Source organism: Humulus lupulus, chromosome 7, assembly GCF_963169125.1.
Source record: "Humulus lupulus chromosome 7, drHumLupu1.1, whole genome shotgun sequence".
In the NCBI taxonomy this organism is placed as follows: domain Eukaryota; kingdom Viridiplantae; phylum Streptophyta; class Magnoliopsida; order Rosales; family Cannabaceae; genus Humulus; species Humulus lupulus.
The window spans coordinates 141,972,457-141,991,303 of NC_084799.1; the positions used below are offsets into that span (position 1 = coordinate 141,972,457).

The following is an 18,847-nucleotide window of genomic DNA, read 5'->3' on the forward strand; positions in this document are numbered from 1 at the left end:
TCTTTTAAGAAAAAAATTTGGCCTTTTCTTAGTATTTTCTTTTCAAATTTCTTTTAATACATTTTGGACACTCAAAGGGATATATTTTTTTTAAATCAAAATGAAAATTATAGTTGCATTTTTAAAAAAAATAAATTACTTGTAAGGGCATGCAAAGCGAGTCTTAAAATCTTAATTTAAAGACACTCAACGGGGTCTTAAAACATCTGCGAGTCCTAAAAACTTACTTAAAGGCACTCAACGAAATTTTTTAGGATCGCGTTGCGAGTCCTAAAAATATTCTTTTAGGACTTGTACCGCGAGTCCTAAAAACATTCTTTTAGGACTCGCGAGTTTTTAAGGCTCTCAAATAGAGGACTCGCGGGGCACGAGTCCTAAAAAGCCTTTTTTGTAGTAGTGAAGATAATTACAAATATCTCGAACTACTATCCCTGCCATAAACCCAGGATGCATATTATGAATTTGAACCCAAATGTCGAGATGACGAAGCTTTAACAATATGGGATTTTCATTTAGATTCAATCTTTTGAAGATCAATTGAGCTCGATTACATGTCCAGGGGCTACCGCTAATGACCCTCTGAATGTCTATCTCAAGATAAATAGGAAGATGTAGAGATTACATTCCTATTCTTTAACATACAATCCAAGCCATGGCTTCCACAATACTACCATCATGTGCTGCATAATCTGAAAATCCAATGGTTTGTCCACCAAGAACCTTCCCACTAAACACCATCTAGCATCAAGACCAGAGATTTCGGCCCCTACTGTGTTGTAGCAGAGATTGCCCTGTTCTTCTTCTTCAATTCTGATCTTAGCATAACTTTATTTTAAATCTTTAATACTCCGATCCAGCGATCCCATATCTCACTACAACAAAATAGATGTTTTATGACTTTAATTGGGAGACATTGGAAGTCTACAATGTCTCCCACTAAGTGAGACGTTGTTGCTAGGGTCATTGTAGGTATATATCCCACGTCTCCCATTGGGAGACGTGCCTCACTTCCCACGTCTCCCATTGGGAGAGGTGGAAAGTCAAACGTTGACTTTCCACCTCTCCCATTGGGAGACGTGGGAAGTGACTCACCTCTCCCAATGGGAGATGTGGGAAGTCCCTTGACTTTCCACCTCTCCCATTGGGAGACGTGGGAAGTCTCCCACCTCTCCCAATGGGAGACATTGAAAGTCTCCCACCTCTCCCAATGGGAGACATTGAAAGTCTCCCACATTTAAAAAAAATAAATTAAATAAATTTATAATTAATATTATTTTAATTTGATTTAATAATTAATTAAATTGAAATATTATTAATTTAAATTGAAATTATTTTAATCTAAATTTAAATTAATTTAATAATCAATTAAATTGAAAGAAAAAATATATTTGTTAGATATATACAAGAAATACAATATTTGTTAGAAATATTCAAAATGAACAAATATTGCATTGTGTATGAAGAAAGAGTTAAAAAATAAAAAAAAAAACCTATCAACGAGGTCGGTAACTTTGGATTATCAGCAACATATATGTCACCCATTCTTGTCGCAACTCATCAATTTGTGCCTCTGTATATGATGTGCTTGTTAGCTGCAAGAAATATAAAGTAAAATATATTAATTAATTATTTGATTACATTTATAGTTTCAAAAATAATTTGTAAAATTTAATTAATAATACCGTTCTCAAGTAATGCCCAGGACTCGCATGTTCAATCAAATCCTTCAACATCCTCATTAAGTAGTATCCACATGCCACATTGTCCGGTTGGTGTGGACACTAATTATTTAAAAATATGAGTAATTTATTATTAAATTGAAACTTTTTAAAAAATGCATACATATTATTCTACTTAATTATTATAAATGTTCAAAAATTTCTGCTAAAGTTACTTACCTGAGGTTGCTTAATGCGTAGAGTATCAGGGATCTTGACATCAGGAAGATTCATAGAGAAAAAAAGATTGAAAGCGCTGACGATCACTGATACAATCTCCTCACGGTTATTTAGCTCTGAATTCACCGGATCACAACAATAAACATGATATGCATATGGTGCCAAAATAAGCAACATCCAATGTTCACTGTATAAGAAAAACAAAAAAATTATAGCTCAAATGTTAAACAAAGAAATTATTGATATGGGTCGGAAAAATGACAAGATTTTAAACTTACCCATGGTTCCAAGGGACAAGCATAACTTGTTCTTTTGATTTTACGTCATTGCAACGTCTGAACAGATTCTGAACACGATCGTCGAATGAACTCCCTTGAGTGGCGACGATATTATGATTGACAAATAAAAACTTATTTTGGCGACCTTGTTGTACCACATATCTGTAAATGAACCTAATACAAAAATATGAAAAATTGTTATATGAATGAATAAATCAAATTAGAAAATTAAATGAACAAACTTATTTGTGAGATATATACCTCATGTAGCTGACGAGTACTGCTTGTCCAATCTTCTCCTTTCGAGCAAACTAAAGTATGTCATCCTTAAATATATAACAGTGAGACATATCCTGATCAAAAACTTCAGACTCTATGCCTAGATTGACACACTCGCCATCATCCCAATGAGATACGATATTCTGTAATCGTTCCAATGGAGTGTGGGCCAATTGTGTTGGAGGAGTTTGTTGTCGTCTTCTTTCTCGAGGTTGTTGTGTTGATGGAGCTCTTGGTCGTTGTGATTTGGTCCTACTTGTAGAGGGAGTCTGTATACAATTATATCAACAATTAAAAAAATTGCAAACAAATATAGAATTGTAAAGATAATTATGTAAAAACATGGCATCACCTCATGAGTTACATCTTCAGATATAATGACAAAATCCTTAGGCCACACTATTGGCGTCCCAATGGCCTGAGCAACTATGTACATGTCCAAATCAGGATATGCATAAGGGAGAGGACAGGTTGGCTTAAGAACACTCGTAATCATAACTTGGAAGTTGTTGCCTGCCTCTCTTTCAATGAGTGTACCTGATGCAACAAAGTTTGAAACCGAACAAATTGCTAATTGGCATGCTCGACCCTGCATAAGAAACATATTATATACAAATAATCATGTTGAAGCAGTAAAGAAATTTATTTGGTTTCAGAATATTCAAGAAAGTTTAATTACCTCTTGCAAAAGCGGTTGTAGTGCAACAATGTGGTGTTCTGCTTGAGGCACTACTGGGTCTGGAGTATAGTAGGACGCCTGCACTGGTGGGTCGGGCACATAGTATGATGATGGCGCTGGTGGGACTCCAACGTTAGATCCTGACCCGCTTTGTTGGGCCAATAATTTTCTCAAGAGCTCATCTTGTTGCTGAAGGCGCTCTTCTAGGCGTTGTGCTTGTTGACGATGCTCTTCTTCTTGTTTTCGAAATCTTTCTTCAAATTCCTTTCTAATGTCGTCATTCGAAGAAGAGGCTTTTGATTTATTTTTCGTTGAGGTAGGTGTTGGAGTATTCCAGTATACTGAGCGGGACACACCGTGTCCTCCAGCCCTAACACGTCCTCGAGGCTCAGGAGTGCCCAACGCTCTCGTCAGCACATCATCAGGGCCATCAGGTGCCCATTCACGGAAACAAATACAATCATCATCAACTTCGTCATTATCTTCTATTGCGGTGAATGTGACAAGTTCTTCTTCGAGAGGTATATCATGTAAATCACCATCTTTAATGTTCCATTCTCTTGTTTGCGTTGGAAGAACAATTGACCATTGGTTGTCTGAAGGATCATTCACATAAAATACTTGTTTCGCTTGTGAAGCTAATATAAATCGATCAGATTTGTGCCCAATTCGATTTAGATTAACTAATGTGAAACCAAAATCTTCATATATTATGCCGCTGTCACTTTTCACCCAATCACAAAAGAAAACAGGTACTCGAGTTGTGATATAATCTAACTCCCAAATTTCATTAACTACTCCATAAAAATTCATATCACATTCAACTGGATTTTTATCTTTTGCACTAGAGACTTGCACAGTTTTAGCAACAAGGCTAACACCACTGTTTTGTGTGTTTCTGTTGTTATCGCGCTCCCTAGTGTTAAATGGAGTACTGTTAATCATGTATGATTAAAACTTGATGACATTAAGTGAAGGTCCTCGAGAAATCCACTTAACAATGTCTGAAACCTTATTTGATGTGTTTTGTAATTCTGACACAACCTAAACAACCAAAAATGTCATCTTGTAATTAAGTACTAATTAATGACAACTTTCAATAATCAACACAATTTACCTTTTGTTCTATCCAACTACTAAAAGTTCGATAATGTTTGTCTTGTAACCATTTTGAGTTCCTTGACTTGGATGGAAATTTGGTCTTTATCCAATTAAAATGTTCCGTTCAATTATAAATATGCTGTTAAACAATTGAATATAGGAAATTACACAACTTAAGCTTAATGTATTATATGAATATAACTCACTCGATATAAGGTTGAATTTCATTTATATTCTGCAACACAAGACGATGCGCTTCATCTAGAAGATCTCGACTTACTGTGCATACAACGCTACCACGACGACTCTGAATCTCAACATTTTCAACATCATTTAACCCAATTTTCTGTACACCAGTCATGTATTCAGAACAAAATTCAACTGCCTCTTCTGCAATATAACATTCGACGATGCATCCTTCCGGCCGACTTCTATTCCTAACATACCCCTTAAGAATCTTCATATATCGCTCAAATGGATACATCCATCTTAAATAAACTGGACCACAATATCTTAGTTCTCTAACCAAGTGAACTGTCAAATGGATCATTATATCAAAAAATGCCGGCGGGAAATATTTCTCCAACTTACACAATACCTCAACAATTTCATCTCTTAACTTAGCTAACTTTAGCAGATCAATCACCTTACAACACAGTGACTTGAAAAACAAGCATAACCTTGTGATTACATCTCAAACTCTCCTAGGCAACACAGATCGAATGGCCACTGGTAGCAAATGTTGCATTAGAATATGACAATCGTGAGATTTCATGCCAGTCAGAATACAATTTTTCATGTCTACCAATGACCTTATATTTGAGGAATATCCGTCTGGAACTTTTATATTAAACAAACATCTACAAATTTCCATTCTTTCCTCTTTAGTAAGAGTGTAAGCTGCAAGAGGTAAATATGTTCGTCTCTTATCTGGTTTTGGAGTCAATTCATCCCTTATACCCATTGCAACCAAGTCTTGTCTAGCCTTAATTCCATCCTTAGTTTTCCCAGGAATATTCAACAAAGTGCCAATCAAACTATCACATACATTTTTCTCTATGTGCATAACATCTAAATTATGACGTATAAGTAAGAAAGGCCAATATTCAAGTTCGAAGAAAACAGATTTCTTTTTATAACACCCTTTTGGCTCCTCCACAACCTTGGCCTTGCGACTACGTTTCATCTTTGTAGGTGTACGAACTTTGGGCTTCCCTAACTTGAACACAATTTTAGACATCCCATTCAATGACTCAGGAGCCTCTTCAAACTCTTGTTTACCATTGAATGCCTTCTTCCAAGTCCGAAGTTTATGCGCATTAGGCAAGAACTTCCTATGTCCCATATAACATATTTTCCGAGAGTGTTTCAAGTATTCAGAACATGTTTTTTCTTGACAAACGGGGCAAGCTTTATATCCTTTCACACTAAACCCAGATAAATTTCCATAAGCAGGAAAGTCATTAATTGTCCACAATAAGACCGCTCTAAGATTAAATTCTTCCTGCCTATACGCATCATAAACCTTAACCCCTTCATCCCACAAAGTTTTCAAGTCATCTATAAGAGGAGCTAGATAGACGTCAATATCATTACCAGGTTGTTTAGGTCCTGATATCAACAAGGTCAAAATCGTAAACTTTCTCTTCATACACAACCATGGGGGTAGATTGTAAATAGCAAGCATAACAGGCCAACAACTATACTTACTGCTAAGGGATGCGTGTGGATTAAACCCGTCAGTCGAAATACCTAGACGAATATTACGAGATTCATTTCCAAAAGAAGGCCACTTCAAATCAACTCTCTTCCAAGCAAGGGTGTCAGCTGGATGTCTTAATTTACCATCCTTTATTCTTTCATTAGCATGCCACGACAAACTTTTAGCATGTTCGGCATTTCTAAACAATCGGATGAAACGAGGAATTGGCGGAAGGTACCACAAAACTTTGGCAGGTACTCCTTCCTTGACATCGTCACCATTTCATTTCTTTTGCCATCGTGACTCACTACAAGTAGGACACGATTTTGCGTCTGAAAAACTATTTCGATATCACCGCAGCACACAATTTTAATCTCAGAACCTACTTCACTATGGATGAATATTTAAGATAATCAAACTCCTCTAACATTTGTTTAATAATATTAAAAGTAGAAGTAAGAGAATATATATGTACCTCTTGCAATCTTTAATCCAAAAGCTAGCAAAGTTACTTCACTTAGTAATCAAATTCGCTATTAAATCCACAAACCAATAAAATTAAATTAATAAATAATAAATAAAACATCACTAAATATCTAGCAATATATAACGTATTATTGTAATTTTAGAAACTTAATTACCTCAAATGTGTGATTGATATTGGAATTTTGATGCAAAATACTCTCTAAAATCTCACCACAAAAATCACAACCTATGAAATTAAATTAATTAATATGTTAAACATTACTAAACAAATATCACTAAATATCTAATAATAGTAAATGATATTGGTAAACAAATAAAAAAAATCCGAATGTGCCGCTAATTATAACCTCAACAAAAAATTAATATAAAATTTCATAACCTAAAAACTTAATAATAAACAAAAACATAAAAATTATCATATATTTCTATTTTATAAATTATTTAATAAATTTATTTTAACATAACTATATATATAACAAAATAGTTACAATTTAAAAAAAAAATTCAAATATACAAAAATATATCTAAATTTCGAAATAAAAAATGATAAAAATTTTAAAAAATCATGAACATATATACTCTAATGAAATATATACAATGTGATAGGTTAAACTAAAAAAAAAACTAAAAAATCATAAATCCCTAAAAACTTCCATGGAAAAACCACAAAAACATACAATGTATATAAAAAAATGCATAAAAATGTAAAACTAACACAAAATCATGTATATTACTCATCCTAATACAAAACCTATGATTTATTTGCAAAATAATTAACTAAAAATCAATAAAATAAAATAAAAACATACCTTAGAACCCTAAAAAAACGCAGCCCCAATACTCTCCTCTGGTTTGCATGCTCTCGGGTTGGTGATGATATGTGAGGAAGACAAGCATTTTTGGTCATATATGAAGGGAGCACATCCAACGTCTCCCAGTGGGAGACGTTGGATGTACCCATAAACACTACCCAGCCTATTTCCAACGTCTTCCACCATTTTCAATGTCTTCCAATTGTAGCCATTAATATAAACATTCAATGTCTTACACCATTAGACATTTAAAACCCCTGATAAGTTTTAATGTCTTACACCAATGGTGTAAGACATTGTAGGGAGTCATTGTATATCAAATTTGTTGTAGTGTCTATAGACACGAAACACACTAGAAAACCCCTACCCTAAACTCACAACCATGTCACACAGACAAGACAACAATGGAAAATACAAGTAAAACCATATGAAGAAGAAGATTCTATTAATAAACTTGATTTAATTAGAATAGTTAGATATTGAATTTTCATGTATTTACTAGAATTTCTAGAGTCTTTATATATTTACTAGAGTTTATTGAGTACTTTAGTACTCTAGAACTCTTATTTCTTAGTTAGTAGATGAGAATTATTTAGAATAATCTACTAGCTAAAAATTTAATTATTCATAGAGTCATATTTAATAGAGATGTAGTCCCAATATTTTGTTTCAAACCAAAAATATAAGTTGAGTTCTATAATAAAAAGCTTCTTCCATCGTTATATTGTCTCCCATATTAACCTTAATTTTCAAGAAAGTCTTCAAGTTTTCTCCCATATTTATCTTAGTTTTCAACAAATGATACTTTCTCTACTTTTTAGTCGGAAATTTTGCTTCGATTGCTTAGGCCAATATGGAATAATGGGAGTGATCATCTTCCCAAAGGATTTTCTAATGTTCCTCCAGCGGTGGTTTCGAGAGCTTATTCTTTTTTGCAAGAGTACAAAAATGCTGTCACTGCAGTTTGAAATACTTCTCAGCCGCTACTCCAATTAGCAGGTTGCAAGTCAATAGAAGCATCCGTCGCCTGGTAATTTGAAGCTTAATGTTGATGGACTGCTTTCTTTTAAGGATAATAAGATGAGATTATTAGATCGAGCCATTGTCAGGGACAGCTCTAGGCATACTAAAAGCGGCGTTTGCATCTCATATTCCTGGTTTATATTCTCCAATCGTTTTGGAAGGAAAGGCTCTGTTCTTGGCACTGAAATGGTGCTTTGAATAGATATGGAATTCAAATTCAGGAAGTGGAGATTGATGCGAAAAATGTGGTTAATGGTCTAATAACTCACAAGAGAGATCTTTCAGTTTTAAGTGATTTTCTTTGCTGTATTAAACAGCTGTTGTTGCAATATTCCCTGATGCACGTGTATTGTTCCAAGAGAGAACAATAATGCTGCCCATTCTTTACCTAAGGATGCATTAGGGTTGGGGAGTGATAAAACTTGGTTTGGTTGGTGTGGCTCCTGTTCCTATTGTCGATAGCCTTGTACGTGATTGTGTAAATTAATGAAACGCTTTTATTGTTTTTTTTTTTAAAAAAAGAAGAAAAAAAAGGAGCAGGGACACGTGGGAGCACGTGCTATTGTTGGACCACCTTCGGCTTCGTCAACTTTTCTATGACACATCTTTTTCTTTTACTTTTTTGATCATCTTCTTAATTTCTGTCGTTCTTCTAGTACCCTTCTCCCTCTTTGTTTCCAGTGGCGTCGAGGAATAACAAGTTAAGGAGTATTTGCTAAAAACGAGTTCGTGTGAGGCATCATAGACATGTAAGTGAGAGAGAGAGAGAGAGAAATATGTATGCAAATTAATAATGTGGTTTTTTGCAGGGCTAATTAAGCTACATAGGAGATTTGTTGAATTTCTCTTCTGAGATGAGAGAGCTTCATACTATTAGGAAAGGTCTTCATCAGACGCCAAATCATAATCTTCTCATTACAAGTTGGACAGCTCATGCTCTTTTACTATAGATCTCTCTTATATTATGTGCTGTCTGATGATAATTGTTGTCGTTTTACTTAACATTTTACAAACAAAACGTGGCCCATTCACTAGGATAAAATTTAAATGCATTGTTGCCTTTATATATACCAAATAACTACCCCATTTTTTTCTTTCATAATTTAAATGTGGAACTTCGAAAAATAGAATTTTGAGGAAAACGGTTGACGGACACTGTACGTAGATCAGTGGTCTTCATGATAATATTGCAATCAGAAATCTAAAGCATAGTGAAATATGTAAAGACACTACTTATATATATATATGATCATTTTCAAATGTTCAAATTAAAACAATATATATAATAATTGTTTGTGTAATCTAGATAATATGATTATGTATTACTCTCGTGCACAAAATGACAAATGAATGTTATTCGTTGATTGAAAACAAAAGCTAATTATATTATACATAAAAGCAAATTTTCAATGTTTTGTAGAATCAATAACTAAATATCACTACAACAATTTTGATTCAATGACTTTCTACAATATCTTACATCAATGGTGTAAGACATTAAAAATTATGAGGGATTTTAAATGTCTTATGTTGGGAGACATTGAAATTTTTTATTAATTACTAAAATTGTATGATATTAAAAATGGAAGGAGACGTTGAAAATTGGGGATCTAAACATGTGACGCCCCACGTCACTATGGCTGCTTTCTAGAATAACGACTGGCCCTACAAACCAAGACAAGTCTTTCCAGCGTGCTTTGTCCTCACTCGCACACTTCCTGGGAAAACTTCCCAGGAGGTTACCCATCCCTAGATTACTCCAGGCCAAGCATGCTTAACCATGGAGTTCTCAAGGGATGAGCTACCGAAAAGAAGATGCACCTTCCTGATATAGGTAGTACCCATCAATCCATTTAAGCCATCTTCAACTGTGTAGTCCCATACCTACACAGTCTTAGAATCATCACACTTGACATTCCCCAGGCGGTGTGGGATTGCACAGCTTACCCGGTCTTTCCCCTTACGGATCACGGGATTCTGACTGTCACAAAACACGTGTTTGTGGGGACATCCAACGTCTCCCATTGGAAGACGTGGGACACGTAGCACATCTTCCAGTGGGAGGCATTGGAAGTCCCCACTCGTATTAACCCTCCTTCCCTCTCTTAGACACATGCATATCAGAGAGCACAAACCAGATGCACATTCAGACGATTTTTGCGATTTCTAGGGCACAAAAGGTAAGGTTTTCACTTTATTTTCATGATTTTACTTAATTTTTTTTAAAAAAAAATGTCAGGTTATGCATAAAAATGAATAGTAAATGCGATTTTGTGTTTGTTTTACATTATTATGAACTTTTCTCATAGATTGTAGGATTTTCTTAGATTTCCCATAGTTAGTTTGTAAGAAAATGTATAATTTATTGACAATGTAAAAATTATTTTAAATTTACATATCGCATTGTGTAGATTTCATTAAATATATATATATATATGTTTATGATTATTTTTAATTATTATTATTTATTTAGAAATTTAGTTATATTTGTTTATATATCTAAAAAAAATATTTTAGTTATGTTAAATATATAAACCATTTTATTTTATTTATATATAATTTTTTTCTATTTTTTTTTTTTGGTAAATCACAGCTATGTATTACTACAAAAAAACAATTACAAAGAAAAGGTAAAAGCCCAACAGTTAATTAGAAGCTCTTAAAAAGCCTCCACCCAATCTTGATATATCCTATTGAATTTGGTTAAATTCATGTATTGTAATCTCACACACAGTATGAATAATATTCTTTACAATAGTATCAATTGTGGAAATCTTTTGATCCCAAAGAATACTATTTCGGCTATGCCAAATGAAATAGACAATAGCAGAAACAATGTTGAATGCAATTTTCTTTCTTCCTTGCGCCAATTTCTTTTTCATCAACCACTTCAAAAGACCCTTAAGATCATGCCCCTTGTACGGAAAACCACTCCATTTCAGAACTTCAACCAGAATTTTTGAACTAAAACAGCAAGAGAAAAAGAGATGAGAGTGACATTCAGCATGAGTCCCACAAAGTAAGCAAGAATTATGCTGAATTTGCCCAAATCTTTGTAATCGATCTCTTGTAGGAAGTCTTTCAAGCAAGGCTACCCAAATTATAACTCTATGTTTGGGAATACAAACTTTATCCCAAATCATAGCAAAATTCCATCTGCCAATAAAACAGCTCTGCAATTTATAACATAAAGCATATATGAAGAACTTAAAATTATGTAATTCATTGAGAGAAAAAACTGCTTTGATTCTATTTTTCACAAGCACTATTCACTTCCAATGCCAGCTAGCATCTAGGGGTGGTTCATAATCCCACCACTCTCCTCGCTTTATATGCACAGAGTTCACCCACTTTACCCATAAATTGTACTTTTTAGAAGATATAGCCCAAACATGCTTGCCCATGGCGCATAAATTCCATAAGGCAATATCTTTAAAACTTAAACCCCCTTCTACTTTAGAACGACACAACTTTATCCAAGACACATTCCCCGAGCCATTTAACATTTCAATACCCTTCCAAAGATAAGCTCTGCACACTTGGTTAATTTTTTGAATGACCGATTTCGAAAAACTCACTAATTGCGACCAATAAGAATTTATATTGAGAAGAACCACTACAAGAAAAAATGCTTTTAATAACACCGAAAATGTGCTATCAAAACATACGATAACACTTTCTGATGTGTTAAGACCCACTATGTTATCGTAGGTCAGGGTACTTTACATAACACTTTATCAGTGTTATACAGATGTGTTATTGTACTGTCAACGATAACACAATTTCTGTGTTATTTTAATAAATAGATAAGTGTTTAATTATGTTATTTATAGTCGATTATATAACACATTTCAATACTTATAAATTTGTGTTATACTACACTTTAGTATAACACTTTTTTTGTGTTATACTACACTTTAGTATAACACATTTTTTGTGTTATACTATACTTTACTATAACACTTTTTTTGTGTTATACTAGACTTTAGTATAGCACATTATTTGTGTTATATTACACTTTAGTATAACACATGTGTTATATTAGCTTAGAGAAACATAATCTTTTTTTACTTACACAAAACTAGGAAAACAAATATGAAAGTTGAAGCCAAATAAGGTAACATAAATAGATTTTTATTAATTACTCAAAATATAATTACAATATTTAGTCTACTAGTCTAGGCTTAAGAAATCATATTACAACATAATTTATGCCAAATTCAAATTCCTTAATCACTAAATACAAAACAAGAAATTTATACAAAAATTAGTGAAATACATTCTTCCATTCTAAAGGCCTCAACTACAAATGTTGTCAAGAATTGCTCTAAAGAAATCAACTCAATAAACCTGCACATTGTAAAAAAAAAAGTCCTTTTATTATTAAGAACATAACACTTAAGCTAGTTTCCACCTGTAAGCATATAAAGTTTAAATTAAATTTGTAATAACTCCAAAACTTGACGAAACAGCAGGGTATAGCATGATGTACTACCATGCAAAACAACGACTGAAGCAACAAAACATATTGCTTCATCCCTCTAAAATTAAACAAGAAATACAGAGAAAAACTCAGAACCTGCATGTATTAATTTAAAGAGAATTAATTTAAAGATCCAATCCTAGCACAAACAGAGAAAAACTCAAAAACCTGCATGCATAGGAAGATCATGAAATTTCCAGGAAGTACGAAGCATAAATGTAGAAAGACAGCTCTGATGTACTGACCTGTTCAAAAAATAAAAGTGTTACTCAATTATTAACACATAAAAAGCATAGAACAGCAAGATTCAATTGCTACTGCAAAAGCAGAAAACATAGAAACAAATGACCAAGGGGCATAAACAATTAAAGCCCAGTAATAAAAAATCCAACTAAGAGGCATAAACAATTAAAGCTCAGTAATAAAAGAAAAATTTCCCACTTAGTGAAAATGAAAGAAACAGAGTACTCTATCAATACCTAAAACTTAATGAAAATGAAAGAAACATTCAGCAGCATAATTCTAAAGCACAACAAAAGACTTTCTTCTTTATACCTTGACAAGGGCTGATGAAAGTCATCTTTTTGTTGGTCGTTCGTCTTCTAACATGATCGTATCAGCCTATTAAGAAAGAAAAATCTAAGCATATGAATTTTCCACAAAACAAACAGTTAAATTCATAAATGAAAGTGAATGAGAAAATTAGAGAGGATAGAGAATGAATGAATTGAAATTTATTGAAATATATAGAAGTGTTAAATAGAAGAAGAGAATACATCACTTATAATGAGCTAAAAAGTCGAGTAAGACTAACAGATTCATAGAAAACCATAACAGATCTAGAAGCTACCACTTAATAGAAAAATTTGTAGTAATAAAATTACTACAATCTTTCCATTAATCATTTATAGTGTGCACAAGGGAAATAAAAAGCCCACCTGTTCACATGATGTTAGAATGCCCTGTATAAAGCCCTGACAGTATATCCATGGAGATCAGAAGTTTTGCTTGTCTCAACAATAAGGGCAGGCCATACATCATCTTTTACATAATTTCCAGCCTCCTAAGCATGGCATAAAAATCAGAAACTTCTTAATTAAAACAAAAACTCATCTTATATGAGTCCAATTAAAGTTTATTACATTTATATTGAGAGTCAATACTATTATGCTTAGATTCACCATTGCAATTGCTCAAAAGCGAGCACCGCTGTTGGGTTTTATTTGCATAGAAAAATTCTAGTTCTAATTTACATAACTATAAGATAGAAAATGGTACCTAAACAAGAGAAGTATGAATGGAAAAAATTAGAAAAGCATACATAACAGTTAAACTGTATGATTTGCTACAAATAAAAGAAATAAAGAAGGAAAGTCATGTCTATAGAAATCAAAAGTGAAAATAGGCTTGTGAGAGACTAGCTAAATATAGTTGGAATTCTGCGTTGATACTTAATTGAATCCTCGTGAGAAAGCAACCAAAATAAAAGGCTTACCATTATTTTGTACCAGAAACTACTATTGATATAGTCAATCATATCATCATATACTTTGACATCCTTATGAGTTAAAAAATAGATATTAATAAATCAAAATAACTATTTTACAAGAGTTTCAATCTAATTATAGACCACACTATTTTCCGTTTCCCTGTTTTCAAAATAAAAGCAAAAAGTACTAATAGCCTCAAATTTGATGTTCAATTGTACTTTATAGACCAGATTTTTTTTTGGTATGAACCAAGCCTCAAAGAAGAGAGCACTAACACTTCATTGATTAAATAAACATAGTGAACACTACAAGATCCTGAGAGATTTGGTTATGCAGATTTAATGGCCTTCTCCTTAGTGGCAGCAAGTGAAGTCCTTGATGACGAACCTAAGAGTTTTAAAACTGCTATTGCTTGTAAGGATAAAAAAAATTGGCTTATAGCCATGGATGAGGAGATGAAATCTCTATATGACAATAATACATGGAGTTTAGTAAAAAGGCCTACTGGTTCTAGATTGGTAAGCTGTAAGTGTATTTTCAAGATTAAAAAAGGAATTCCTAGGGTTGAAAAAGGCAGATTCAAGGCTAGGCTTGTTGCTCATGGGTTCATACAAAGGGAAGGCATTGATTTCAATGATGTTTTTCCTCCTGATTTTCAAAGAATTTGATTCATATGCCAGATTTATCTCAAGCTAATTTGAAGAGTCTATTTCTTAAAGGTTGTGAGAGTTTGGAAGAAGCTCCTTCACTCTGTCTTTCATTCTCAGAGTTTCTTAGCAACAATATTCAGAGATATTTTTTATATCCAAAGAAACAGATAGCTAATATGATGTAAAAGATGACTTTTAAGATAGCTTTTTCAAACCCCAAAGGAAGTAGGGAAAGAGAGGGTGGCAGGTAAGTTTACAATAAGGAAATCAAGAGAGAAAAGGTATGCGTAGAAATAAATTAAGTAAGAAAATTGGAATGCATCATTGCTGAGTAAAAATAATCCGAGAGTAGATTAAAAGGGAGAACAAAAAATTGTACCTGTGACAGCATATAGAGCACATAAAGCATGGAAATCAAGAGAGCGATCCTGTAAAGAAAGAAAGATAGGATCAGAAAGAGTACACAGTCGTTACTCCTTAGGAACTAGAAAGTTACATCTAACATGTGAGAAATAATCATAGCAAAATTGGAGTGTATAAATATCATATGAATGAAAATACATATAGCTTATTAGCTTTTATGTTTAGACATTTAGTTGACGCATTCGCGTCAGAAACTGAGGTTCAATTCAAGAAAAAAACAAAGATGGGGCACAATGATGTGACCTACTCATCATGATACCATAGAGATGGGTCACTGATGTGATCTACACCAAGCTTAACACTCTCAAGGTCCTATTTTAATCATACCAGGTAAGCCTATACCATTTGAAATATAGAACCATTTTGTCTAAAAGAGTGATATCTTAATCTAATAATGATAAGATACGGTTCAGTATACACAACTGTCAACAACACTTAAAACATATGTCCAAATACCAAATAGCCCAAAAAGAATATAGTGAGATATAAATTGTCCATTCATATAGTAATTATTGACAGGTTGCAAAAGCATAAATAGAAATGTGTCACTAGGATGGTAAGGACTAAGAATTATCTAATATCTTTACAGTAAAAGAACCAAACAGGTAGATAACAGATAAAAGTATGTTTAACAACACATGTTAACTTTTTAAACCATGTCCTTTGCTACACACAATGAAACAGGGCACAATGAACTCATTTTAACGTGTAAGCTGATTTTATAACTTCTTTTATTGATTAATTTTGTTCCCGAGTCCCCTAGATGGCTGGTATGAATTGGATCAAAACTAAGCTTAGAAAACATAGAAACTTTAAAAAATTTGATAGCCCCTAAAATATACAAGCAAACAGAGCAAAGTTAACCTAGACATACTTTGGCATCAATGAGCTATCATAAAGGTTTATTTTAACGAGATTACAAATGATGGTAATAAGCATTATTACACAGAAAAAATATGCTCTACCACAGTGAGCAAGATAAACCTGCACTAAAGTAGTGGGTCTATGTGTACATATAATCAAGTGGTGGTAATTGGTGGTTATTAAGTAGGAGAACACACCTGGAGAACACTCACGTCTAGGTAGGTAAGTTGAGGAAAACCTCTAGCAATGGCTATTATTCCAGCATCACCAATTTGATGACAGCCACTAACGTTTAGATACTGTAGGGAGTTGTACTTACCAATGGCAACAAGTGCCTCGTCCCCGACCCTAACAATTAATATGTGAGTGAAGACAGAAATCAAAGTGTGATTCATACTCAAATATTTGTAATTCTATAAACAATGAAAAGAAGAATTCACCTATCACAAAATCGGAGGCTAAGATCTGTCAGGGACTTGCAATTCTCTCCAACAGCTACAATTCCTCTGTTTCCAATCTATAACCACAAAGAAGGATATATATGCTGTCACAAATAATTATTCATTTATTTTTATTTCTGATTAAAAAAATACAAAACATAGGGAATTTATAGATAATTATTAATATATATATGATGAATTTTCTAAGAATATAGTCATTGGTCTGGTCTTATAGCAATGATATATAAAGTAATCCATGGTCAAATTTAATGAACAAGTTAAATCTGATTATTATTTTGCTGATAAATTGAACCAGTGACTAATACAATTTAAAGAAGTACACATATATACTAAAATGATATAGTCCCATCATTTTTGATGACTTTGCAGTCAAAAATAAGAAGTTGAATTCAACTGGGGGGTCAGAAACTCTGAACTTGGTAGAAACTCAAGCAATACCAGGTTATTCAATACTGATTAAACACCAAAACACCAAAAATACTGATTACATATATAAGATCATCAAATATATTTCAAACACCAAATCAAAATATATATTACTGATTAAAAATAAGCAACAAAACCAAAAACTTGGAACGACTAAGAAAATATAAGAACAACAGATTTGCAAATAAAAGAAAAACTATGGTAAAACTTCCAACTTTCTCTAAATCCAGAATAAGAAATCACAAATATATACAGCTATTCGACAATTATATTATAAAGAAGGAAAAGGAATATGGTAAAGAGACTAAAATAGAGAGAATGAGAGTGAAATGCAAAAACAAAATAGAGATGGAAAAAGAGACTTCCTGGACCCTTCTTCACTAAAAAAAGCAATTAACTTTTCAGCTTCATTACCTACTAATTTGGTATGCATAATCAACCCAAGAAAGTCACGTCACGTCAACCACGCAAAAAAAATCCCAATTCCCATATTAGATATCAGATTATGTACTCCCATTCAATCCAACGTGCATAAATGAATTATGAAACAAAAAGAAACCTAGATCAAAGCAAACCCACCAAAACAGAAAAAACAATCTACTTTACCAATTATGATAGAATGGAAAAATAGTGGAAACTCTACACACACAGATACATATAGATTTAAAGATTCAAAGATGTTCAGTAGACAATCAAGAGACTACGAGTGTAGTACCTGGTTATAAGGCCCAAAGCTACTCTCTTCCATTTCTAAAACTACACCTGAGCTTTATATATGATAATTTAATCTTCCTCTGCCAAAAAAAGTAAATGAACAAATTAATTTATATAATAGTAGTAAAAAAAAAGAAGAGTTATATATATAATATATCTATAGAACTCAGAAAAACAAAGAGATTAAACTAATGCCTAAATAAAGCTTATAAGTGTATATATATATTAGAATATTATTAATTATAAATCCACTTTGTTTTGTCATTCTATTAGGCATTTTTTCAAACATCTTGAGTGCATAAGAAATAAAAAAACTGAGCAAAATATGTAAATGAAGCCAAATGAATCTTCTCACTTTTCTTAATTAGCAAAATAATACAAGCAACTCAGTCCAATCTAAGCCTGTGAAGGAGAAGTGAGAAGAGTAAATAATTATCTATAGAACTAGAAATTGAGAGAGAAATAATAGTACCTGCATGTATGTATTGGGGCCTAGGTTCTCAAAGCTCCCTTATAATCCAACAAACAATATATTAAATAATAGAAAAAGTTAAGAAGACAATAAGAAATATGAACCCCAACACAATATTAGTTTCTTATCTTCAATTGATATTACATATTACTTTTCTGTTAGTCTATGAACAAACAAAATATAGAACCATTAGCTTCTATTTATTACTTTTATGCATATGGATAAGAGGAATCTAATTAACAATGCAAAGATTAATTTTACTCGAATTAAACTACACATTTACAATGGACAATGTCAAACTTTCTTTTCCCATGGCGATCGGAAAAGGAGAATTTCTTTAAGACCCACAAATCATATTGACAGAAAATTTCAGTTAGCTTTTAAAGTATTTGATATTTCAAATTTCATTATCCTCAAAATAACAAACTATAGAATTTCTTTTTAGCCTAGAAAATAATCTTAATAGAGAATTTTTTTTTCTAAATGAGAATTAAAGTTCTTAATCAGTGTGAATAATTCATAAAATTTAGTTTAGTTTAGAAAATTCATTAAAAAATTAATAAAAAAGACACCAGTTAGAGTGTCTTTGACTGTTTGACAGTCCAA

The 18,847-nt window shown here is 32.7% G+C and overlaps 2 protein-coding genes across 2 annotated transcripts; both read right to left on the reverse strand.

The window, feature by feature from the left end:
* Nucleotides 1-1,337: 1,337 nt before the first annotated feature.
* LOC133789945 (uncharacterized) lies at nucleotides 1,338-2,305 on the reverse strand. Its single transcript, XM_062227596.1, has 4 exons — nucleotides 2,177-2,305; nucleotides 1,899-2,085; nucleotides 1,683-1,781; nucleotides 1,338-1,592 (listed from the first exon to the last, which is right to left on the reverse strand). The coding sequence occupies exons 1-4, from the start codon at nucleotides 2,197-2,199 to the stop codon at nucleotides 1,494-1,496; spliced, it is 408 nt and encodes a 135-aa protein (XP_062083580.1). The 5' UTR covers nucleotides 2,200-2,305; the 3' UTR covers nucleotides 1,338-1,493.
* Nucleotides 2,306-2,453: 148 nt separating this feature from the next.
* LOC133789946 (uncharacterized) lies at nucleotides 2,454-2,895 on the reverse strand. The gene is made up of 2 exons (XM_062227597.1): nucleotides 2,808-2,895; nucleotides 2,454-2,724 (listed from the first exon to the last, which is right to left on the reverse strand). Exons 1-2 carry the CDS (start codon nucleotides 2,889-2,891, stop codon nucleotides 2,488-2,490), a joined length of 321 nt encoding a protein of 106 aa, XP_062083581.1. The 5' UTR covers nucleotides 2,892-2,895; the 3' UTR covers nucleotides 2,454-2,487.
* Between the last annotated feature and the right edge of the window lie 15,952 nt (nucleotides 2,896-18,847).

Coding starts and splice junctions, on each gene's coding strand:
- LOC133789946 (XM_062227597.1), bottom strand. CDS start 2,891: ATGTACATAGTTGCTCAGGCCATTGGGACGCCAATAGTGTGGCCTAAG. Junction 2,725..2,807: donor CTGAAGATGTAACTCATGAG/GTGATGCCATGT, acceptor AATTGTATACAG/ACTCCCTCTACAAGTAGGAC.
- LOC133789945 (XM_062227596.1), bottom strand. CDS start 2,199: ATGCTTGTCCCTTGGAACCATGG. Junction 1,782..1,898: donor TACGCATTAAGCAACCTCAG/GTAAGTAACTTT, acceptor TTAAATAATTAG/TGTCCACACCAACCGGACAA. Junction 1,593..1,682: donor CTGGGCATTACTTGAGAACG/GTATTATTAATT, acceptor TATTTCTTGCAG/CTAACAAGCACATCATATAC.